Source organism: Chenopodium quinoa, unplaced genomic scaffold, assembly GCF_001683475.1.
Source record: "Chenopodium quinoa cultivar QQ74 unplaced genomic scaffold, ASM168347v1, whole genome shotgun sequence".
NCBI lineage: Eukaryota > Viridiplantae > Streptophyta > Magnoliopsida > Caryophyllales > Amaranthaceae > Chenopodium > Chenopodium quinoa.
In genome coordinates this window covers 444,087-470,373 of record NW_018744062.1, presented here as the reverse complement: position 1 = coordinate 470,373, position 26,287 = coordinate 444,087, and the positions used below count along the sequence as shown (strand labels likewise).

The window sequence follows — 26,287 nt, the reverse complement described above, 5'->3', positions numbered from 1 at the left end:
CAAAAAAAAAAAAAAATTCCAATCTAATTTAGACCTAAAATTATATATATAGAAAAAAACTTCAATACATATATTAAAAATTTAAACCAACATATTTTTAACATCATTCTAAAATGATCCAAAATATTAACAACATAATTACTATTAGAAACCTTGTTTGCTACTAATACTAGTGTCTCCAAACAAGAACAAATATATACTAAGAATAATTAACATCATAGAGTCGTCGCACCAAACCGAATTAGGCTAGCTGTCAAGTCTACTTGCCTCCACAATCTAACTCATTTTATCATTGTCCTTCTGCTTTAGCCCCTTCATCGTACCTCTTCCAACCTTCATATGTGAAAATTACAATAAAAATTAGAAAATATAAATCAATAAATTATTATATAGTATAAATACGAAGTTTAACTGCATTTAATTTAATAAGATAAAGTGACTAAGTAGCATATGAACTTGTCCTGCACCAAAGGCACCATATTCTCAGACCCCCTAAAACTAGTTGAACCACTTGACAGCCACCAAAGCCCACCTTCAGTTTTAGTAGCCACATACAAACCAGTGGCTGAGATTCGGCCCTAAAGAGAGCTACTGTAGCAGAAGGACAGGTAGTAGCAGCCATTAAACCCCTCATACTAGCACAAACAATTGAGAGTTTGAGTTCCCCAACAATAACAGAGGAAACAGGGAAAAATCATCCAAATGAACCAGCATTCAAGATTGCCGGCATCTCCTATTATCAACAAAATCCACACCCCAACAACGCAAAATTGATTTTACCCATAGGACATAAAAAAAATATAATGGCAAAGTACCAATTGTTGATCCCATCAAACATACAAACACCAGGAATTAAATTACCAAAACATCAATTCCCTCACACTTACTCTTATAATTAGGGAAAATTAAATTATATGTAACATAATGTAAAAAAGTTCAGTACCTAAGAAACAAAATGATGTACCTGATGGTGTGTCATACCCAATACTTCTTGTGCAAGTCTTAGCATATGTGGATCAGTGTTACCCTCACTAACTTTACCTACAATTTGAGAAAAGTGTCCAACAAGATATTTCAGCAAAAAATTATTCTCTTGGACTTGGTCTTTGAGCTTTTCATTTTCTTTTTCAAGCACCTCATTCTTTTTGTACAAAGTAGCCACATCTTCTTTAACATTATCCATTAAATTAACTCTTCTTTGGAATTTTCCGTACCCTTCTTTCCTTAACACACCATGCACTCCGTAGATATCACCCTTGTTTACCCCTTGTCCATAACCCACAGGACGATCGGAATCTCATCGCTATACATCGTTTTCTCAAAAGCTTCATTTTCTAGCTCTGTCTGTGACTTCGTAGGGTACATCAACCTAAGTTGCGTGCTCAACCTTAGCTTTTACATCATCCTACACAAAATAATAGGGATTATGCAATTAGTCATCATCATTTTATAAAATTTATAAACTAAAAAAAATATGACATCAGATTGTACCACAAAATCTTCAGTGTCTGTGCCAAGGAGAAAGCTTCCATCTTTACCCGAGTGAGATTTAATCCAAAGAGCTAATAAGCTCATTGGTTCTCCATGTTCGTCTTCCTATGAATTGATAATGCAAATGCAAAGGGTATTAAAGAGATATAGCAATATCAACAAGAAGCACAATGAATGAAGACAAAACATAACAATAACATATATGTATATAAGCCGTACATAATCAGCTTATTGATTTGCATAGCTATTGCTGCCACATCTGTGATACTGAAAGGAAAGATCGTGCCCTTTTTCCACATTCTGCCAAACTCTGCATTAATTAAGCGTAAGTGTAGGCGTCGTTCGAACTGCGCCTACGTTAAGCATGTTGTGAATATGTTTGGCACTCATAGGAAGTGGGAATTGACATAATACAATTAGGGACAAGGAAAGTAGGGAGCCGCCAACAAGTTTTTAAGGAACTTGTAAACCGTTCACGGATCATAAAAGGCAACCACGATAAGGGACAACGATAGGCAACAACGATTGACCCGTGAAGGTTACACCCCATTCATAATCCGTGAGATTACTAACTCCATATGGTTCGGCACCACGAAAGGAGGATCGGGGATGATGGTACGAAGTGAGTCATGGATTCACATTCGCCCGTATTGGCCTCTACTCGATTCTTATAATGAAAAGCATTCCTGTGATCTCAAAGGCATACAAACAAATATTCAATTTGCTCCAAACTATTATTTAACTAAATTGGTACAAAATTAATGCACACATAATTCTAAAAATTTGGTGATCACTTCAATTAATAATAAGATTAAAAAGGATCCTAAACCGGTCGTCCAAATTATCTTATTAGGCGTGATTTTCAATTACATATTACCTTTAAACATGCAATATAGTTCAATAAAAATAATAGAATAAACATTAATATTGGAAGCAATTTAACAATAATAGCGTTAGTCAAATCAAATAATAATAATAACCCTAATCATGATACTAACAATAAGAATAAAAATAAGAGTAATTAAGTGATTAATTTAATTACTCACACTCCGCGTTTCCTTGAATTGCTACATCGTGAATAAACTGTTAGTAACTTCAATAAAAATATAAATCAAATGGAAATTAAATTAAATTAAATCAAAAGTAGAGTTGATTTGGTCCAAACCCTCATTTATACCTTTCACACCTTGGTTTAAGTATAGAACTTTGGGTATTGTATGAACTCCTTGGAGTGCTTAAGGAAGAAATGATAGAATTAGAAATATAGGTTTAAGGCTTAGAATATGGGAGAGAGAGAAGAGAATGATTTTTGGTGTAAAAAAAGAAAGAGAGAAGGATTTGATGATCAAGCTAGTTGATGAATAAAAAAGGGGAGATATGACCTCTATTTATAAGGGGAAAAGAGGGGTCGAATCAAGAGAAGATAAGAATTCGAATCGGATAAAACGCTTGCGATAGACAGCAGTTTTTGCGGTTTTTATTTTTATCATATCTTTTGATCCAGAAATCGGAATAAGATGAATAAGATATCGTTGGAAAGATTTTGAAGTCTAATTTCTAACCCAATTAGAATCAGATTAAAATATGTTGTAGAACAAAAGATATAGCCGAAATAGTGAGTCGGTGTCAGTTTTGGATAGAGTTTGACATTTTATTCATATCTTTTCCGTTATAGCTCGGAATTGATATTATAATATATCATTGGAAAGATAATTTCAAGGGATATCCAACCATATAAAATTCAGATAAAAAATATGAGGCACGAAATTCATATATGTCTATCTTTGAACGTCTTTCAATTCTGATAGAAATAGGACTTTCAAAAAGAAAAGTTTTATTCAATTTCAAACTCTTTAATCTTATCTTTTCAAAACGGATAATTAAGATCTTTTAGAAACTTGTAGAAGCTTCTAATTAATCCTAATTGGTTTAGGAATGGGATTAAATAATTTGGACCCTCCACATGATCATTGGGTCGTAGGTAAGGTGGGCTTAGGTTCGGTTTGGGCTAGTTTAATATTTTGGCCATAACTTATTCGTTATAACTCGGATTTGGGCTTATAATATATCGTTGGAAAGCTATTTTAAATCCCCATCCAAAAATTCAATCATTGGACCCAGATTATGGACCAAAATAAACTGGATTAAACGTTTTTATAAAAAGGATACGAAATTAATGATTTTAAAGGACACGAAATGAATTATTTTGGGTTTAAAGGCACGAAAAGAGGAAAATGAGTTATGGTTTTGGGAAATGGGCTAGTAATAGGGTTGGTTTATGAAATGGAAATATGGATTTAAGCACTCCAAAAATTAAATACTCAACCCGACCAATAATGGCGGTGAAAGGTTGTTCATCATCGGGTTTGGATTTGGGGAGACATTTTTAGGTGTCTACAGTAAGCAAGAACAAATTAGGTATAACATGCGTAACAAATATCCTATAAAAATTGCCAACCATTCCCTTACCCTTAGCCTAAAACCAAACAGCCCCTGAACCTATAGAATAATTTCTAGATAGTTTGTAAGGAAGTTAAAAGCTTGAATAAGAATTCACTTACATATAAACAGAAACTCAGGCTTATGTTGTCGACAACAAACAAGCATAAGATAAGATGACACTAAAAAAATTAAATTAGATAGTCGACCACATAAGCCTGATGGTCTGAGCACTGTAAAAAATAATTCCTTATTAACGTAGCGGACTAAAAATCCTATCTAGAAATGATGTCACTATCTGCTCAGGCTTGGAGAAAGTCATTAGACTCATTCATAACTCATAAACTATTAAGAAACTTAGAATACACTTCGGATTTAGCAACATACCCTAACCTCATTTCCAACTTATTCAAATAATAATTAAAATAAAGGAATATTTCCAACAAATCCTTCCAAGAAACATGATGAAACTAATTGTTCTTACTTGTGCTTTATCAGAATACCAATAATCTAACAACGCTGTCCAATTCAGGGGGCTAATTCCTGCTGGTGGTTGTGTTTTCTTCTCACCCATTGTTTTTTCTTTTGGCTTGAAATATAGCTTTTTCAATTCAAACTTATATTGTCTCCATGCTTTATTGGCACGTTGCAAAGCTTGTTTGTCGTATTCTTTACCATCGGAAATCACAAAGTGGTCCTTTAAAAAAAAAATTAGTGTAACACACTGAAATATAGTGAAGTATATAGTACGCCATAGAAAGAAAAGAAAAGAAATTTGAGTGGAGGAAAATTGTACGTACTCGCATATTTGTAACTACATTCCCTTTTATAGTCCCGTCGATTTTTTTCCAATCTGTTGGTCCAAGTGGACAATGGGACTCCATCTTTGCCAAATAACCAATAAATTTAATCAAAACATGTCCACCTTTCCTAATCGGTTTGCAAAGATCATTGAATTCCACAACGTACTTGAAGCCTTTAGCACTCAAAACGTCAACTGGATGAATTACACCACTCACCAATGTAGTATTACCCTTGTCATCTATACCATGTAAGGTAATTAACAGAAAACAGAGGCAACATCATAAGATTATATCATCTCAATAAATCAGTAAAACTATCAAAGATAGAAATCAGCAACATAATCATGATTTGGTTGAAGTCAACTAAGAAAAGATATGATCTAGTCTTTTGTCTAGCGAGGAGGGAATAGAGTAGCACATGATATGGTAGAAGTCAACTAAGAAAAGATATGAGAATCATTATTCCAATGACCAGGGCAACAATTGACAACAGCAATAACTAATGGTCCAAAACATTCTATAATCACTAGGATCTTCACAAAATCTCATCGTCTGGATAGCAAAGGTCAATCAGTATACTAAATTACCTTACAAAATAAATTATGAACATCGGGAGATTCATCCATTCAAGACACAAGGCACTTAAAACTAAGTGCTGGTGTCCAAAAAACCCATATATTAGGGCTGGACATACCAAAAACATCACCTCACATACAGCTTTGTAACGGCCAAAAAACAGAACAACAATATAAGCCTTTTTATTCATGATAAGCATCAGAATACATAACATCAGAATATAATTCTATAAAACAGCACAAAATATATTATAAGACTGCCAAATCAAATACAAGTCAAACAACCAACTAAATTTTATCTTCAATAAAACATCAAATAGCAAGAAAAAGAATACCACTGAAGCAGCAAATTCTACTAACAATACCAGCAAACTTCAAAAACCTAAAATTAAGTCCAGATGGCATAATGCTGAACAAACTATCTAGCCTAACTCGGTCACTTTGAGTACAACCAAGATGACAAATAAAAATCTTAAAAAGCCGTAGATCAATTGAAGAGGCGACCAAAAAGAAACAGCAATTGATCATTAGCCTAAACTTCAGAATTATATATTCACAAGACATAATATTGAAAACTACAAACGGAAGATTTAATTAAGATAAATTACCTATGGTCAAAACCTCCTCCTTGTCATCGAACTCAATGTCTTCACGCCAATCTGGAAGTAACTTACACCGTAGAGACTTGGATTTTTTCGGGACCTCTTTTGAAGCTTCACCAATGTTTTGTTGTGTTTGATTCTTATTCTGTGGAGCTGCATTTGAACTTTTGGCAGCATTTGAAGCTTGGTTCTGAAGTCCTTGTTTTGAAGGTTGATGGAGGTCACATTGTTGGTGAATAGCAGGAGAGGAAGTAGAAGGGTGCCTAAATGGTTGGTGAGTAGCAGGAGAGGAAGTAGAAGGGTGCCTGAATGGTTGGTGAGTAGCAGGAGAAGAAGTAGAAGGGTGCCTGAATGGTTCATGTGCAATAGGTGGCATGTTAGGTGGCATATTAGGTGAGACTATAGCAGTAAGTTTGGGTGTAGTTTTTTGCGAGCAACCTTGTTTGTCTTTAGCAGCTTCCATAATTAAACTTGGTGTTGGTGTAGTAGGAGGTTTCTTCCAAATAGATTCGGGATTGATAGAAGGTGATTGTGCAGAAGTAGTGGTTTTCGGTGGACCAAATGGCCCCCATTTCTCATTCTGCACCTCATCAAATTTTAATGAACCAACAACTTGCTTTTTGGTGGGTTGTGAGGCAGCTTCACTTCCAGAAGATTAGTCTGCAATAGTTGTATTTGGAGGCTGTGACGACAGAGTATCTCGTCCCTTAGTTGCAGCCGCAAGTATGTCCCTTGCCCTCTTGCTTCGATAAGTCATCTTTTCTAACACTACAAGATAAATGATACAAAAAGATCATGTTAAACTTGCAAGACAACAACTAATAAGAGAATAACATTAATAATGAAAATATGAAACAGAAGCCAGATTAATATGATTGAGAAAAAAAAAATCAAAGCAAATAATAGCAGCAAGTAAGCAACCAGCAGCAGAAAGCAAACGCAGCAGCAATTATAGAGCACCAACGACAGAAAACAGCACAAGAACAGCAACTACAGTACAGAAAATAGCAGAAGAACAGCGCAAAAACTTATTAAAGTTATTCCTCTATCAAGCAATCCGAATCAAAAGGTTCCCTTATTAACTCACTTATATGGGGTTAAACAAACTACCCAACCTATAAATGGAGCAGCGCAAAACAAATCATAGAAGATCACTCAAATTTTAAATTAATTATTGATCCAACCAATAACATAGAAGATAATAAGGAATTTAAGCTTTGACTAATCATTCTATATATTGCAACAATAAGCATACCAAATATAAAATGTACAAATATAATATAATAACATAAGAATACAGAAAAAAAAAAAAATCAATCTTCTGTTAAGCTGACTAAATTGGCAACAAGTCATATCAAATAACAAACATAGTATAAAAAAGATCTTAAAGTAGCTAATTATTCAAGTATATCAAACAAGTCCCTAGGCTTAGTCTTAACAACATGAAACCATCCTTTTTGTATCTCGTCCTCGACGTAAAAAACTTGTTTTGCTTGAGATGAGAAAACAAATGGATCATCATGCAAATTTCGACCGGTGTGCATCAACTTTGAGAAATTGACACGAACACTTTCGCTCGGGTATGTTTTGATACCCCTATGTATATCTACCCAATCACAACGAAACATTACAACTTTACAAAAACCGTAATTATCTAATTCAAATATATCTTTCAGTTTTCCATAATACTGTTGACCCTCCGCTTCCACCATGATTCCAGAATTTTGAGTTGTTCGAAATTTCTCACGATCGGTAATACCAAATTTATAGCCATTAATAAAAAGACTTTTCGTCCTTCTCACACGGTTACTCAAGCCACGAGCTAAGGCTTTTCTTAACTTTTCTTCTACCGTGCTATCATTTAGATTATTGACCTATAATTCAATATGAACAAAGTTAATCTAAGATTGGTGTATTAAAAAAAAGATAAAGAAAAATGAAATTCCTAATTTTGAAGCATATAACCTGGCTTAATAACCAATCAGGAAATTCATTAATTATCCATTGATTTTCAATGGATTCATTTGCTTGGCTTCCTCCAACTTCATTCCCTTGTCGTTTTAGTGTTATGAACTCACTATAGAAAATTCAAAATGTCAAATTACTAACGAAGAGAAAAAAAAAAAAAAAAACCTATAATGCTACTTACTCAAGCACCGGTGTCACTTCATCAGAATGAAGTAAAACATAGCAATGTGCTTGTTTTAAACTTCTATCATCCAAACGAACATTTTCTTTCTTTCCAACAACACGACCACCAGAGTTAAACAGATAGTTCTCATCGTCGGGCACGCCATCTTCATTCCTTCTTGGTCTATTAAATATGGTCTCAACACTTTCTAAATATCTCGAACAAAATGCAATTGTCTCCCATAAAAGTTACCCCTCTGCTATAGATCCCTCCGGTTGCGCTTTATTGCTTACATGAGATTTCAAAAACGCCAAGTACCTTGAAATAAAAAAAGTGATTATGTGTGTGAATGTGAAAGAATTTGGAAAATATTGGAATGAATTTTTATCTATAATAACAAAAGAAAAAAAAAGTATTTAAACACAAACCTTTCAATGGGATACATCCATCTGTAATGAACTGGTCCGCCAAGTCTAACCTCATCCACTAAATGAATAATTAGATGAACCATGATTGTTAAAAATGTAGGTAAAAACTCTATCTCTATCTTACAAAGAGTCAGCACAAGCTTTGACTGAATGGCATCTAATTCTCTTGTATCTATAGTGGTTGAACATATCTTTTTAAAAAAATCTGACAACTCCTCAAGCAAGTCAATAACTTTTGTGGCATTCGACGCCCTTAAAGCGACAGGAAGGATATCTTGCATGAGGATATGATTATCGTGGCTTTTCATATTAATAAGTTTTCGCTGCTTCAAGTTCACACATCTTTGCAAATTAGATCCATATCCATCAGGAACTTTAAGCTTCTTTAAAACTTTTAAAAACCGTTCCTTCTCCTCATTAGACATGGTGTAAGGGGCTGGAGGGATGTCACCTCGAGGGTCAATCCAAAGATGAGACTTTATATTTTTACCCTCAAGGGCTACTCGAGCACTTCTATCATCTCTACTGTTTTCCATACCTAAAAGAGTTCCTAATAAAATATCACACACATTTTTTTCAATGTGCATAACATCTAAATTATGCCTAAGAGGATTATGCTCCCAATACTCTAACTCAAAAAATGTACTTTTCTTTTTCCAAAGAACTAAGTCGGCGTCATCATCATCATCATCAGCATCAGATCAGCATTCTTTCTCCCTCTTTTTTTTGGAACATTTTTGGATTTCCCATAAACATACTTTACCTTATCTTGTTGCTTCAAAACTTCAGTACCGCTTGCAGGAACCGAAGCAAGACCATATTCCTCATTCCCGTCGAATGAATTAGCTTGCGAACGATACGGGTGATCAATTGGCAACCATTTTCGATGCCCGGGGTACACAAGTTTACCGCCAAATCTATATGAATACGTGGAATCAGTGCAAGATGGACAAGCTTTGTAGCCTCTTGTACTCCAACCCGACAACATAGCATATGCCGGGAAGTCATTAATAGTGGAGTGTAAGGCTGCTCGCAATTTAAAGTTCTTTCCACTATAAGAATCAAAGGCATCAACACCTAGCCACAACAATTTTAACTCATGAATCAGTGGTTGCAAGTACACGTCAATATCCATACCAGGACCGGATTTACCAGGAATAATAGTAGATAGAATGAATGATGACGACTTCATGCAAAGCCATGGCGGTAAATTATATGGAATAAGGACCACTGGCCACGTACTATAGTTGGTATTCATTAGACGATATGGATTAAAACCGTCACTAGCAAGGCCCAATCTAACACTACGAGGATCGGCGGCAAACTCTAAATATTTTTCATCAAATTTGTTCCAAGCCTCTCCATCCGCAGGACGCCGTAGAATGCCATCATCTTCAGATTATAATGCCATCTCATGTCCTCTGCTATTTTTGAAGACATGTACAGTCTCTTTAATCTAGGGATGAGGGGAAAATACCGCATTACTTTAGCCGGCTCACCTTTCTTACATGTTTCTTTACCTTTCTCACTTACATCACCCTCCTTTCCTTTCACAATTTTCTACCTTGATGCATGGCATATATGACACTCACTTTTTTCTGAAAATTCACCCCAATATAGCATGCAGTCATTTGGACATGCATGGATTTTCTCATATCCCAATCCCAAATCATTGATTACTTTCATGCCTTCATAATAAGACGATGGAAACTCCTTAATGATAGGAAATGCGTCTAATAGAAGTTCAAGTAGTTTATTAAATGACTCGGCAGACCAATGAAACATACACTTTAGATGAAACAAGTGCAATAGAAATGAAAGCTTTGAAAAGGTAGTACAACCCTCATATAAGCCTTCTCCAGAAGCTTCCATGAGTTTATTATACTTTACATGTTCTTCACCTGTGAAAGGTGATTGAGTGTTATGATCTAACCCCTCATCCATGCCACACAAATCGACATCCTCGATACTAGGTTCAGATAATGATTGATTATGGGGTTCTTGAGTGGGTTGTGGATCATCAACTCTAAAAGCTGCTCTAAGTAACCCGTCCATATCATCTCGACCCACGATCTTTTCTTGACTATTACTTATACTAGAGGTTGTACTCCCTTTATCTCTAACATGAAATACCCAATTTTTATAATTTTTATAAAATCCATTAAATAGAATATGGCCTCCAACTTCATCTACCGAAAACCATTTACTTAACTTGCACTTGTTACATGGGCAACGAGTTAACAATGTATTTTGTGAAATAGTCTCTTTAGCAAGGTCTAAGAATTTCATGCAACCTTTATAATAGTTAGGATCACCTTTAGGTAAATCTATCCAACTATTATCCATGTCTACAAAAGAAAATGAATAATTATTAATCAATATTTATTATACAAAATATTATTGATAAATAATTATAGATAGTGTTAGCATTATTAACTAATAGTGTTAGCATTATTAAATTGGTTGCCGTCTTATATAGTAATATGTAAGAAGAAGAAGAAGATTATGAATATGAAAAGCTAGCTAGCAATATAGATAGTCCAAATAAATAATCTGACACAAGTAGTGATAATACCATGCAATTGATGTAAACAATGAGATTTGCATTTACAGAAACTCAACGTGTCCTAATACCCAATTTCCCACATAAGTCTTGATTTTATTCCTTTAGAAAATGACATTGACTTCTAGATTTATACAATATTTCACCATTAAATTGCAGGTATATAAATAATTCCAGATTATGGATCATTTTATTATTACTGTTCGAATAAAGTATTCTTTTGGTAAAGTGTATAATCTGACAAAAATAGTTAGTTCACAGGAAGGAACTGTTTCTATAATTGACTAAACAATAATACCTATCCTCCGTTTATCAATATAATTAAGCTAAGAACTATGGAGAAATTTAGTTTACCAATATAATTGACTTAAAAAAATTCAGCAAACACAAAAGAAAGAACAACACCAACAGAAGAACATCATCTCCCAATACATAAAACAAACAGAAGCACATTGCCACAAAACAAACCACACTTCACAAGTACGAAACAAAAAACAACAAGGATCATACAAACTGGTGTGAGGCAGTCTTCAATTGTATCTTCGGACCAAAGCATAACTAACACCAACAGACTAAATTCCAGCAGAACAACCAAAAATGCATCAGACTTCCAAAAGTATCCCCAAAACATACCAATCATCCAACAACATATCATAAGCAGAACATCCAACCCGAATTCCCTGCCTCGCCTAGAAAATCATTACATAATTTCAATAACAACTACAAAATTACAATCCATTAAGATATTAAGCACATTAAGCTAAGAACTAATATAATTGACTTTAAAAAATCAGCAAACATAAAAGAAAGAACACATAGTAACAGAGACATACTCATAGAAAAATTCAAGTGAATCAACACATATTATTTCCCAAAATACAAAACAACAACAAACGACTCTAGCTAGCCAATAGAACAGCAATAGCACGCAAGCAACATAACATCAACATAATTCACGACATCAAATAAGAAAACAAAAATATACTACTCACCTGTTTGAAGCTTGGATTCCCTTTGTCCTGCGTCTTTATTGTAGCTGCTCCAATACGAACGTAATTCGATCCCTTCACTTTCGTTTTGACTTAGCTATAGGACAACAATTCCCAATTTCATTGAAAATTGAAGAAAAAAAATTAAAATTTAAGGTATAACAACGAAAATCGAGTATAAAGACATCAAAATTATAAAGAAAGGGAAGAAGATTACTCTAAATTGATGAAATTGACAGCAAGAACTTCTCACAACTTCAAACCCTAATTTGTTAAGAAATTTGCAAATTACAAAATAATGAAGAATTGATAGAATTCATGAGTGCGAGAGTGATCTATAGAAAGACTTAATTAGGTTTTACATTACCTTATCACTGCTGCAGTTGAAGAACGACACCAGACGAGAGAAAGTAGCAGCGTGGTCGTTCTTGATGGAGCTGAGTAATGAAACTGATCGATGTTTTTTTTATTTGGAATTAAGGAAACTAGTTCATAATATATTTTTAATATTTTAATTTAATTTGCATTGGTAATTTTGATTTTTTTTTAAAAGCACCGCCTAATTTTTCACAAAATTTAAAAGCCCCGGGCTAAAATAATAAGGCACGGCTCGTATAAAATTATTTTTAAGGGCACTAGTTAACCCGAAAAACCGTCGACGAAAAGCGATATATGTTACCACGTGCAAAACATGTGCCATTTTCTCGACGCTTTTTTACGTCTATTTGTAGTCTAGACAACAAAAAGCGTCGAGGAATGCAGAACGATATACACGTGACTTTTTCTCGACGCTTTTTGCTGTCTAGAAAACCGTTCGACGCTAAAAAGCGTCGAGAAAAAGCGGGATCAAATTTTTCAGCTGACGCCCACCCCACTGCGTCGAGCCAACTGCGTCTAGAAACTAAGGGATTTGTAGTAGTAGTATATATATATATATATATATATATTAAAGACATTTTAGATGAACAACAAACTAACTCCTCAAAAATAAGCTTAGCTTGTACATAATACTATATAAATTACCAAATTACTTCTATTATAAATCATTCTAAAATATAGTCATTGTCTAAACTTTCATTTGAACATTTTTTTCCCATTGCATTGAAATAGGCGTGGCGTTGATTTTTATAAATTGTTGAATGTATGACAATTGTATATGTATGTTGCGTTTTAAAACTCAATTCCAAATAACGACGATCCCCAATCAATCAAATATTATATGTATGACTTATTATTTATGAATCAATTTGGATTCAAACGGTACGATTTTCCTTAGTTGTGATGTGCTAGTGTTAGATAAACCAAGCATCCAATGCAACATGCATCTTAAAAAATGGGTAGAAGACAGTGAGAATTATGCCAAATTAAATTATCCAAGTATCAAACATGCACCTTCAACATTGCTATGTTCGCAACAGAAGGCAGACTGTCTACTACACGTTGTTGCATGGTGCCTTCTGGAGCATTGTTTTGGTGAACAACATTGTATCAAAGCCTAACTTTGGAAGCTAACGTACAATATTTTTATAATTATTTATGATTTAGGGTGCGGTTGTATACTTGTAATTTGTAAATTAATTAAAATAAGGAATTGGCGATGAGCGAGTTTGATTAATAATTAGGTGCAGTGGTGATCAAATAAGGAATTAGGCATGCAAGTAGTAGTAAGTGAAGAACAATCACTTTCGTTTTGGAAGGTAATCGTTAAAGGACCAATTCAATTAAAAACTTGAGTTGATAATTGAGACCCAAGATTACGTGTTATACTTTATAACGCCCCCCACGTGAGAATCCATTAGGGTTGAAATATGATGCAAAATGCGCCCTCCTCAAATAATCTTTATCCAACCTGTTAGGGTTGTTACTCCATCTACTAGCTCATCCTCTATCCTTATACAATCTTCACCTCATTTCTTATACGTATATTCATAAAAAATCCTCAAATCAATCTAATAAGCATGCTTCATAGTTCTAGTGAAGAGGAAAGGGTAGCTATACATGCTCTAATAATGCTCCTTTTTTTTTACAATAGCAAAGGAAAACAAAGTACTACGGAAAACTAGACAAGGTAGTCCGACAATTCCTAGCTATGTCGTCCGCCTTTTGAACCTGGTTCCTCTGAACTTTTAAGATTGTGCACCTTCGAAAAAACCGATCCAACCTCCCTTAATTCTTTTAGAATCCAGGTTATTAGAATATCTCTATCTAGATTATCCTGTAAATTGTCCAGAAGAGAGGTTGAATCGGATAAGATAAGAATCCCTTGCTTACCTTTGGCATGGGCCCATTTCATTGCTTCAAGGCAAGCCCAGGCCTCGCAATGGAGCACCGATGATGCTGCTCCATGTTTCCCACCTACCTCCAGGTCATGGCCTTGAGAATTGTTCTTTACCGCCCAACCAATGCCCGCCCTTGTAGTCTTCTTATCCCAGGACCCATCCACTTCTACTATGAAATCATCAAACCCATCCGTCTCTTTACCTAGATGAACGTAATTGAAACCCGGGGGAATGATTGGGTCATTCCCACTGTTAGCCCCTACATCCCTAGCCAAGTGTCCTTGCTGTGTGAAAGTCTCGTGGTCTTTCATTGCTAGATTTATAAACTCCATCACTTGCGCTCTCGTACTCCTAGCATTTTTGAAACATCTTTCATTCCTTGACTTCCATAGCCCCCATAAAGTTGCAATAAACAACGCACAACGGTGGTTGTGCTTACCATCCTCGCTATAAAAGAGCAGGATATAAAGCTGAATCCAACCTTTCAAAAGGTTGGTCTCAGGAGAGTCATGGCAAATAAAAAGAGGGCCATTAACCCAAACTTCCTTTGCCAGAATACAAAATCTAAAAAGATGATGGTTGTCCTCCAAGGCCACCCCACAGTGATCACAAACCTCATTCAGTTGGATACCCCTTCTAGCCAGATTTGCTTTAGCTGCAATGCCATCATGAAAAAGTTTCCATAGGAAGAGCTTCCATTTTGGCTGGATATCCATTCTCCAAATCAGTTTTACAAAGGTCTGGTCCCTATCCTGGAAAGCGAAATTTTCTAGTCCCAAATCTTTAGATAAAAAGTAATAGCCAGTCTTCACCGTGTACCTTCCTGAGGGATGATATTTCCAGTAAAGGAAATCATCCTCGCTAGAATGCGGGAGTTCCATTGAAAGAATGGATTTGGCACTTTCCCATTCAAAACATTCCCTAATCCTTCCAGCTTTCCAAGAGCCCGAGTCATCATCTATAAAGTCCTTCACTTTCCAATCTACAACTGCCCTTAGAGATTGTTGTGAGTTAACCAGTGGTATCTCCCCCCTTACCCAGAGCATACTGATAGCCATGATATTTTCCCCATTTCCTACCTTCCAAGCAAACCCATCTCTGAACACCTGGGTAACCTTTTGAAGGCTAGATCTTCCCATAGAGGGGTTTCCTGTTCTCACAGGGAATTAGCAAAGTTGCGAATACCCCCCTCTTGAAAACCCTTATGAACCCTCGAGAGTAGCAACTGGGGGTTTTGGTGCATCCTAGAGGCTTGTTTGAAGAGGAGAGCATCATTTAGGGCTGAAGAGCCTCTAATCCCTAATCCTCCCATACTCTTTGGTAGATGAGTGATGCTCCTGCTTACCCAGTGTAGCCCTTTGTTGCCATTATTAGACCACCAAAACCGAGTAATTAAGGAGTCAATCTTGTTTGCAATGCTCTGAGGAAGTTTCAAACACTTCATGACATGGGCTGACATGCTAATGAGCACTGTGTTGATAAGAATTAACTTTGCAGGTTGAGACAGACGCAAGGAGGCCCAAGAAACAATTTTTTCTGAAACTTTGTCCACCAAAAATTGGAAGTGAGACTTCTTCTTACCTTGAATATCAACCGGGGCTCCTAAATAAATCCCCATATTTCCAATTTCAGGCATGGCTAGACTTTCCTTCACAACTGTCCTTTTACCACTATCGACCCCTAGAGAGAACTTTATAAACGATTTTTGGAGATTTAATTGTTGCCCCGAGGCTTTCCCAAACCTCTGAAGGATGTCAGTGATGCAATCACAGGAAGCCTCGTTTGCTTTGAAGAAAAGCATAATATCATCTGCAAAGAAAAGATGAGAGATCGAAGGGGACCTGCGTAACACTTTTAACCCCTGAAATTGATTTATATCCTCTGCAAGAGATAACATTCTCGAGAGGATATCCATACAGAGAATGAAGAGATACGGGGAGAGAGGGTCCCCCTGTCTCAGACCGCATTTAGGTGTGAAGTGATCTGAAGTTTTCCTGTTAATTACAGCTTTAAAACTTACCGTTGAGATGCACTGTGAAACCATCTTCACCCAGTGATCAGAGAAACCGTAGGCATGTATGACTTTAAGGAGAAAAAGCCAATCCACCCTGTCATAGGCCTTTGACATATCTATCTTAACTGCTGTATAGTTTGAGCCTTTCTTGGAATTTATAAGGTGCATAAGCTCATGACTCAGGAGGATGTTGTCCTCCATGTATCTTCCTAGAATGAAGGCACTCTGGTTTTCCGTGATAAGCCTGGGGAGAATGACCTTTAGCCTATTAACAAGGCATTTTGAGATGCACTTATAAATCGTGTTGCAGAGACTGATAGGTCTAAATTGACTGGCGACTTCCGGCACTTTAACTTTTGGGATCAGAACAAGAAGAGATTGGTTCCATTCCTTCAACATGTTACCTGATCTCAAAAACTGCTTCACACTGTCAACAATTAAATTCCCTACCTCCTCCCAGTAGAATTTAAAGAAGTCTACCATGAAACCATCTGGACCCGGAGATTTAGAACAGTGCATATCCAACATTGCTTTTTTGATTTCCCCCTCTGTAAAGCCCTTATCCAACCAAACCCGATCCTCTTCAGAAAGAGAAGGGGTGTCCAGTTGACGGAGAAGAAGATCAATTTCTTCTCCATGATTATCACTAGTCACCGGGTTATAAATATCCTTGATTGAAGAGAGAATTACCTCTTCTACATCCTTTTGCCCCTCTACCCAAGTATCATTGTCATTCTTTAGGGTAAGAATCTCGTTGGCTTGTTGCCTCTGCTTTACCTTCCTATACATTGTAGGGGTTGGGCAATCCCAAAACTTCACCCAATTAGCCTTCATCCTTTGTTTCCAGAAGCTAAAACTCAGCTGGCTTTCTGGAATGAGCAAATTTATATGCTGGATGTACCCTTCCCCTTCCTGAAGAGTGTTGACCTTCAACCCCTTACTTTGAAGATCTCTAGAAAGCTTCCTCCAGTTGATCCCCCAGACCTTTTTATTTTCCAAGCACCAGAATCTTTGATCTTAGCATACCCAGTTTTCTCGACAACTGGAACATGTGTGAACCCCGAATTTCATCTTTCCAAGTAGTCTTAACAATTTCTTTGACTTCCGGGAAGGCCATACACCAATTTTCAATCTGATAAGGCCTATTAGAAGGAGAAGAGCTAGGCTTATCACAATAAATAATAGTTGCATGATCAGAACACACAATCGGTTCATGAGAGATTCTCCCATCGGGGGAATGGATAAACCATTCCTCTATGATATAGGCACGATCTAGCCTTTCTAGGATGAGCTCGTTGCCCTCCCTTTTGTTGCTCCATGTGAACCTAGGCCCCAAAAAAGGAACCTCCGTTACATTGCTGCTGAATCTAAAGTCTAGAAAGGCATCAAGCCCTCTAATTTGAGTGGAGCCACCAAGTTTATCACTTCCACTCTCTATTTGGTTAAAATCACCTATGACCAAAACATTTCTGTACTCTTCTAGGAACCATTGAAGTTGTTCCCAAACAATACTTCTATTTTCTACTCTAGGCTCGCCATAAAAAAAAGTACATACTTAATACTTCCATTACATTCATAAATCTTACAAAGGATGAAATTTTTTGAGGAAAACAAACAATCTACTACAACATTTGACCAAACTAAAACTAGGAGACCCCCACTACTTCCTTCCGAATCCCAACCAAAATAGGAAGTAGGACCTAGACCACTTAAACTATCCGCCGCCTTATCAAAATCCATCTTAGTTTCCGAGAGAAACAAAAACATAGGTAGCTTGGAACGTTGGAGCCACACTAGGTAGGGAATTGCAAGAGAGTGTGGATCATTAAGACCCCTGCAATTCCACGCCACAACATTCATATTCCTTTCGGGAGCTGACTGGGAGCAGCCTCCTCACCCCTCCAATACTGATTTCACTGATTCAAAAATAGTGAACTGAAGATCAATGTCCATATCATCCCTTACCTCCCTAAAAACTGATGTCACCTCCTCACTCTTTTGCCTCTTGCATGACTCGGAGGAAGACGAAGATATGTCTTGAGAACGTTTGTTCTTGCCCCTCATACGAATATCACCATCGATATCCACATCAAATTCCCTTGCCATGTCGGGATCAGAGATTGCTTTGGAAGCAAATTTGTTGCCCCCCTTTTCATCTTTGAGCCATATGGAGAAGCCCCCTTTCTCGGACCATCTTTGAAGCCTCTTAAGCCTCTTCCTTCCTACCCATTCCACAACAGATTCATCATACCTGATTGAGTCTCCATCACAAGAATGTGGAAGGTGCCCAACTGCCTCCCTTATCCGCTTTTTGTCATTTGCACTATCATCATAATTAAATAATTCCGTAAAGTTAAAAGAGCTAAGATGAGATACCGGAGTATTAGGAGGATCAAATTCCGTAAGGGGGAGGTTTGGGAGCCCCCCCCAAAGCAGATGGAGACAGCCTAAGAAAAGGTGAGAGAGTGGCTCTTGCCGTTCGGTGAATAGCTTGGATCTCCTCCCTTCTCGCACTACGAATCCCCAACGACAGAATTGTACTTGCTTCCATTATGCACGCATACTCCTCCTCCGCCTACTGTTCAATTTCCCTAAGCCTTCGAGTTGCCATGATCGAAGTCCCCTCCAACCAATGTTGCGAACCTGAACCGATGGGCAGCTCTAGACCTCTGTTATTACCCGCTTCGACACCTAGCAAATCAGCTGCGTTCCTTGCTAAATCCGAGGGGGTAGCAGCCCACTCGGAGATCCCAAGCGTATGAAAAATTGTACCTGGACCTCCTCCCGATCTAGGCGCATTTCGAGCCGAGGAAGACTCACCAACCTCATATTGTGAGTCAGCAAATAGGCGCCGTGCCGGAGGTGGGAAAAAACCCGCAGCTCGATCCCTTCCTATTCTGACAGCAGTCGGCCTTGTTGGGGTTGGCCATCCACCCCTTATTTCCATTTCCATTTCTTGCGAGGCTTGTTCACACCCCGCACCAGAAACCCGAGTATTCCCCAAAATAGGATTACTCATATTGCGGTTTAGAGACCCTTCTCGAACAAACTCCGCATACGGATCCCCTCTCAATCCTAAGCGCCTGCCAGGAGAAAGTTCGAGGTCCGGCCTAATTGGATCGGTCTCCATCTCGACTATCTCTGAGTCATCATTTGACAGCTCCTCTTCCCCTATATGGAACTGTTCGCTTCCATTACTATCTTGAGAAGAAAACGGTTCATCATACGGGTGGCCTTCATCAAACCCCATGTTTTCTCTTGGCACTCTCCTATACAACGGAGATTCTTCCGGGATTTCAAACTGACGGAGATCAATTCCCGAGTTTCGAAACCTATACCAATCCGGGAGCCCTCGAATAAAGTTTGTGTAGAAGGGGTACTCGGCTGAGCCGTATAGCACCCTTATGCAGTCTGCTTCTACCTCGTCCAATCTTCTCCTCACTCTCCTTCTTGCTATCACCGAGTGAAGCTTGCATCTATAAGTCGAGTGACCGACGCACCCACAAGACTTGCAGAACTTGTACACGCCCTCATATCTCAAATACACCCAAATTACCCGATTACCTTCAAGAGGTATAAAACACCCTGGAATCAGCGGCATAGAGAGATCGATCAGGATTCGAGCCCTTAGTTCAACATGGGCAGGGAGACCATCTCCTTCATGGTCGAGTTCTTCAATATACCCCACGTGCCTAAATATTTGTCTCGCCCAACTTTCAGTGAGGTAGGCAAGGGGAAGACCGTAAACCCTTACCCAAACACTCGTGAGTGTAAAGCTCATATATTGAGGCGCAAGGTCAACCTCGTACCTTCGAAAATTAATTATTCTCCCATCGAATATTGCTGTACTAGCCCGTACGAGGCTTTCCTGATCTCTATGGCTGCTACATTCGAACAGAAAATATGGGCCAGATCTGTGGACCCGTATTTCACCTCTCGTAATCCAACTAGGTAAATAAAGAAGAAGAATTTAATTAAGAAACTTAGAGGGGAGAAGTGAAAGAGACAGAAGAATTAAACATTTAGAAGAAGAGAAAAAGACAGAAGAATGAGGAATTTTGATGTTAAGCAGGAATGAGTTACAGGGTTGAATAAAACGAAGCGCCTCTCAGTGAATGTTGGAAGAAGTCCAAACTGGGAAAAGGCCAACTCCTTTTATGAGAAACGAGGAGCAAATTAATACTGAGAATAAATGTCTTGAAATCCGAATAAGAGAATCAGAAAACTAAGGACACAAGCAAACAATTGATATCCCTTCACTGCAAAAGGAGATTAAGATAGAGAAACGAAGAAAACAAGCATGCAAACAAAGATAAGGGCTAAGGACTCTAGCTGAAAGCTAGTAAACTCACTTTCTATTGAGAGATGCTCCCAATTTTAGAGAGAGAAAGCAATTTTTGTTGCATAGGAATCATTCTAATAATGCTCCTATAATTGTCAATAAAGGATTAAATTCCTCCAGATTGTGAAAACCTTTAAAGTATGAAAGAAAATTATCTTTATATTTATAATTGATTTTACTCTAATATTTCACACTTTGTTTGTTGTCTAAAACGTATCCAAAATATGATAAACCATTACAAAATTTGTCACGAAAAAGTTTAGAAAATATAATTACTAACATAAGAAAAAACCCTATCATAAAACATTGCTCCAAATATTTCAAGAACCAACCACATATTTTCATCTCCATCAAATGCAACAATAGTTGCAAAATCAATTCACTACAAAATATGGAGCATGTCTCATGTGACATTTCATACTAGTTTAACATTTGATGAGTGAACCAAATAATACAATTTTTTTTTTTTTATGTAATTATTACATAGTAAGACAAATATTTATGACCCCAAAAAATAAAAAAAATCATTGTAATCCTACTATATTCTTATGGTACAAAATCCAGTAGTAGTACCTACGGTGTATTTTTGTGGAGAAGGAATAGAAAATTGTTGCGGTTTGCAATAGGGCTGAGCAAAACTACCCAAAAAACCGAAAACCCGAAAAATCGATTCGTAACCGTTCCGAAAATTAGGGTACCCGATCCGATAATCATAACGGTTCGGGTACCCGTTCCGATAATTTGTTATCGGGTATGGTTATTGGGTATTATTTTAAAATTAACGATTACCCGATCCATTCCGATAAGCATTTTTTTGCCTTTTTCCCCTACTTAAATCTATTTTTTTTTAAATCTAAACTCTTACTTTACTATATAATTATTTTATAATATCAATGATTTGTAATATTATTAATAATTTGGTCAAAATTATATGATATTGTTGTTAATTAGTGTTAAATTATATTATAATAACTACATAATTAAGTTTAATTATCATTATTGGATATCTTATTGGGTACCCGATAACCGATCCGAAAATCCGGGTACCCGAACTTATCGATTCGGGATATGGATATCACTTTTAGGGATTTTGGATATCAGGTACCCGAACCGTTAGTACTAACGGTACGGGTACCCGTCCCATGCTCACCCTAGTTTGCAATGGTCAAAATCCATATTTTGGCGTTTTCCACAAATCTTTTAGTTGTGGCAAGTGGGCCCCGTTTATCTTGAAATACGAAGTCTCGGTAAAACTAGTACCTCGGTAATCGTAGTAACTTCGTATTTGACATGTGAAATGTAAATACATACTCCATAGTATGTGATTCATTTTTTATTTACTCAGTTGAATTCAGTCTATAAAAACAAACCTTAAGTTATCAAGTCATAAATGAGCAAACTACTATAACAAAAAAAAAAAAAAATATAGAGTACGGAGTAGTGGATAGAGGAAGTAACTCTGTAAGAGTTGCCCCTCCCAAGTCATGATCTTGAGGCCATGACCAATTGGTTGTTGGTGTAGTGGTGATTAAGACTACACTTAGTAGGGAGGACCCGTGTTCGAACCCCCGTAACAACAATTGGGAGGGGGCTGGAACCTAACCACCCAAAACTGATCCCCGAATCCGGATTAGCCCAAAGGGTGAAACGGGTAGAACACCAAAAAAAAAAATCTTGAGGCCATGAAATTATGGTACAATCTTGTTATCAATAATCTTATCTCTGCATGCATTACTACCTCATCAATAACACTACAATATCTTTTTTCATTATTAAAATTGCAACACTTGTTACTTTGGGTGTTTTATAAAAAGTTGTAACGTTACGGGCCTGTTTATATTTACTTATTTTCATTTCAGTTCAGTTCAGTTCAACTCAGCTCCAATCAGTTTAGTTCAGTTCAGTTCAATTCAGCTCCAATCAGTTCAGTTCAGTTCAGTTCAGTTCAATTCAGCTCCAATAAGTTCAGTTCAGTTTAGCTCTTAATTTCCCTCTCTCATAAAATATTCATTTCAGTTCAGTTCCAATCAGTTCAGTTCAGTGCAGTTCAGCTCCAATCAGTTCAGCTCATTTAAGTAAATATGAACAGACCCTTCATCATCGGATAGCTTGTATAGTTACACATTAATGACGAATGAAAATCGAGAAAGTACGTGTGAACAATAATCTCATATAGTCATATGAGTATTTTATATCAACTAATGATATATCCCGTACTCATATAGTCATATTGCCAATACTTCATTTTTGTAGTTTTAGTTGGTATATTTTACTTCTTCCGTTCTGTTAATACGCAACAAGGAGGAAATTACGCATCCCAAAACACATTTTATATGCTAAATATCTATAATTGTGTAAGAGTAAAAATTATAAAAAGTTTATATTGTGAAAGTATTATATGAGACGAACCCAACAAGATCTCACTTGACCATATTTTGCTTAACGTATAACTCATAATATATGGTCAAACAAGAGTGATGAATAGTGTAAAAAGTCCATTGTTGCAATATTAATAGAACGGAGGAAGTAACTTTTAACTTATACAATACAATAGGACATGTTCACTTCAGCTTAAGTTCAGTTCAGTTCAGCTCCAATCAGTTCAGTTCCAATCAATTCAGTTCAATTTAGCTCCTAATTTGCTTCTCTTATAAAATATTTATTTCAGCTCTACTCAGGTCAATTCAGTTTAGCTCCAATCAACTCAGTGTAATTCAGTAAATGTGAACAAATGATTAAACATAACAAAAAAGAAAACATGCCAATGATATTTATATAAAAAAGAAATTCATCATAATACATACTCCGTACATCATACGTGAGTTCTCCATAATATACACCGGTAAACTTTTATTTGAAGATGGAAAGACTGAAGAAGTATCGGTGACCGATAGCGATACCAAGTGCGAAAGAAAGAGAGCAAATAAAACGGCAAGATGCACGCCTATTTAACTACACAAGTACGGAATAGTAAATTGGGTCACATTATGGCCCCGTTTGGTTTAATCCGGCATGACTAACAACTCAAGTTACAACAATTGCACCAAGAGGATGTACACGCAGAAGAAGTAACTTAGATTACCTTTGCAAATTGACAAAAGAAGGATTCTACTACATCTAGCTCCACATCATATGGTAGTGGGCCAGTGGCAATGCAGTTCTTGTCCTGCTAGCAACTTGTTCTGTCACCTAATCTGGCTTGTGAGGTTCAGAAAACCTGCCAACCCTCTTCCCTTGAATAAATTCATCAATGTATTAGGATAAGGAAATATGATCCCTTTAAAAAAACATAAAAGGAATAACGAAATTCTAAAATGATGGTTTCAGCAGCTCACGGATTACAACAAGAAACCGGGAATTACAGAGTTAATTTGACAGCTACTTTCCACGCGCTAAGATACACAAAAATGTATAAATAACTGGCGTGGTCATAATTTACACAAGCACACCAGAATAACCATTAAAAAATCTAAATAGTAAATAGTGTATCAATTATCATAGTGTTTTTATTTTATTTTAAATTCAATTATCATAATATAATTGGTTACAATATGAACCATTTTAAACTCTAATCGTAACATTTTTGTCAACTTTATTATTTATCCAACTGATGTACATTAAAAGGATAATTATAACAGCAATATATCTTAACACAAAGAAGAAAAAAAAAAAAAACACAAACCAACCTCAGAAATTATTAGAAAAGCAAAAATCCTCAAAGCGTCAGCAACAGCTTTAAAGGTATCTTCAGAAACATGCACCCCATTAGCTTTACCCTATTATACCTAGATGACCTATCATACCCAGATACTGTATCATTTCTATATTCTAGAGGCCCCTAACCCACCCTCTACCACTTTTATCCTGTTTACTAACACTTAAAAGCTTATCCAGGGTTTGATCAAAATACACAAGTAAATCTGACCATTTCGCATGGCCTTCCATTTTGGATTGATGTATAATCAACTTCCCCCAATTCCCACCCAGTTCCAACTTCCAAAGATTTTTATATAGCTAATCTTAAGAATAAACCTTAGCACTATCTCTGAAGAATCTTGTTGCACAGATACACAGGGGTCTCAGATGGCTCACAAGGTGTACGATGAAGTAGATTAGCATCTGTAAGAGTCACAAATTTCTTGCAGGGTAGCTTATAAGAGTAGATGTAAAGTAAAAAGACCATTATAACCAATAAGAAGATATAAAAGAAAGGAAAATCATTACTGCAAGGTATGGTGAAAGAGGCCTTCGATATGATACTACATTTATTTTATTCTGGGGTGAGGAAAGGATCTCTGGGATGGTGCTTATGTTGTTCGCTTATGCTGTTCATTCAACGGTAGTGCAAGTGCAACTGCTTGTGGCTCAGGGGAAGATTCAACTTTCGGGAAGCTATGTTTAGCAACGGAAGCATCAGGGACTGCCTCTGCCGATGCTGGAAGAGAGTTATTATTCAAACTTATTTGTAGGAGGGTGGTTCCTATACGCTGCAATATTGAAAATCAAATATTAACATAAGAGGCCTTGAAGTTTCAATTAAAAAGCTTAAATCTACCAAAACCCCCATTCATCTTGAAACCCTAACAACAATAGCGACACCCAGTTCTAGCATCAATAACAAGCATCGAAAACTAATTACTAATTGTAGTGTAGAAACCCGCATCATATATGCTACCCCGACTCTTCATTTCACTTCAAGCAAGTACCCGTAACAAATACTCAACACTCCAATAGAAATACAACGTTTGGACACTCCATTTCGGACCAAAATCATGCAAATAAGAACCAAAATCTATAAAAAAAAAAAAAAAAAAAAAAAAAAAAAAAAAAAAAGAGAAGAGCTAGCTCAGGAAGATAATAAAATTGATTAGGCAGTGATTCAAGACTTCATAACAACACTGAACCCAATACTTAATCAGCAACAAATACTAATTCGCAATCCTTCTTTCTTAATCTCACTCGAGCGCAAAACTTGAATATATATATATACGGAGTAAAAAAATGCTCGAAAATAAATTATAAAAAAAAAAATGCGTTTCTTCATTTGGGTTGAGGTTTCTAAGTAAGATATCTTTGGTTTAGTTTCTTGATTAGAAAAATTACGGTCATAAGAATCTCACTGTGATTGAACGCGAGCATCTCTGTTGGAAAAGATCCAGTATCCTAGCTTTTGGCAAGTGATCTGTAGTTTCTATATATTCCTGTTACGAAACCAAGTTCATCAATCACTTGTTCAGTTATTCAGAGAATATTACTATCCCATTACAATAATTACATCAAATTTCTCTAAGAATGTGATTATGACTAAGAATCTCACCTGATTTTCAGATGCCACAAATGAAATATCAGCATCTTTCCCTTGAAGCATTCTCAGCGCATTTTCAAACCTTTTCATTTGCCCTGCTAGTACCTGCGTGTTACTATATTTTTCAGAATAGATGCATATATGATGCGTAGCTTATTAGCAAAAATACACTCTCTAACCCGAAACTTCCTTGTTCTTATTGCTCCAAGATTCAATCGAATATGACAAGCAGAACATTTAGTACAGCAAACATTTCACACTCATCTCAAAGCATAAAATTAGTATTCTTAATTCTTTATAATCCCTTCACAGTTCATCAATTGATT

The 26,287-nt window shown here is 36.5% G+C and overlaps 1 protein-coding gene across 4 annotated transcripts; it reads right to left on the bottom strand.

The window, feature by feature from the left end:
- Positions 1 to 71: 71 nt before the first annotated feature.
- LOC110690651 lies at positions 72 to 12,710 on the bottom strand. Of its 4 annotated transcripts, XR_002505124.1 has the most exons (8): positions 5,917 to 5,985; positions 4,900 to 4,972; positions 4,731 to 4,814; positions 4,415 to 4,627; positions 1,711 to 1,801; positions 1,492 to 1,596; positions 965 to 1,405; positions 72 to 333 (listed from the first exon to the last, which is right to left on the bottom strand). XR_002505124.1 is itself a non-coding variant. In XM_021867507.1 (7 exons), the coding sequence occupies exons 4-7, from the start codon at positions 6,268 to 6,270 to the stop codon at positions 4,340 to 4,342; spliced, it is 840 nt and encodes a 279-aa protein (XP_021723199.1). In that variant the 5' UTR covers positions 6,271 to 6,678; positions 12,025 to 12,118; positions 12,239 to 12,285; positions 12,389 to 12,710; the 3' UTR covers positions 4,239 to 4,339. The 4 variants fall into 4 exon arrangements, 2 of the variants coding, with proteins under 2 accessions (XP_021723199.1, XP_021723198.1); XR_002505123.1 differs by having other exon boundaries at positions 4,731 to 4,972; XM_021867507.1 differs by lacking the exons at positions 72 to 333; positions 965 to 1,405; positions 1,492 to 1,596; positions 1,711 to 1,801 and adding exons at positions 6,025 to 6,678; positions 12,025 to 12,118; positions 12,239 to 12,285; positions 12,389 to 12,710 and having other exon boundaries at positions 4,239 to 4,627; positions 4,731 to 4,972; positions 5,917 to 5,980.
- Between the last annotated feature and the right edge of the window lie 13,577 nt (positions 12,711 to 26,287).

Coding starts and splice junctions, on each gene's coding strand:
- LOC110690651 (XM_021867507.1), bottom strand. CDS start 6,270: ATGAACCATTCAGGCACCCTTCTACTTCTTCTCCTGCTACTCACCAAC. Junction 4,973..5,916: donor GGAGGAGGTTTTGACCATAG/GTAATTTATCTT, acceptor TACATGGTATAG/ATGACAAGGGTAATACTACA. Junction 4,628..4,730: donor ATGTAGTTACAAATATGCGA/GTACGTACAATT, acceptor TTTTTTTTAAAG/GACCACTTTGTGATTTCCGA.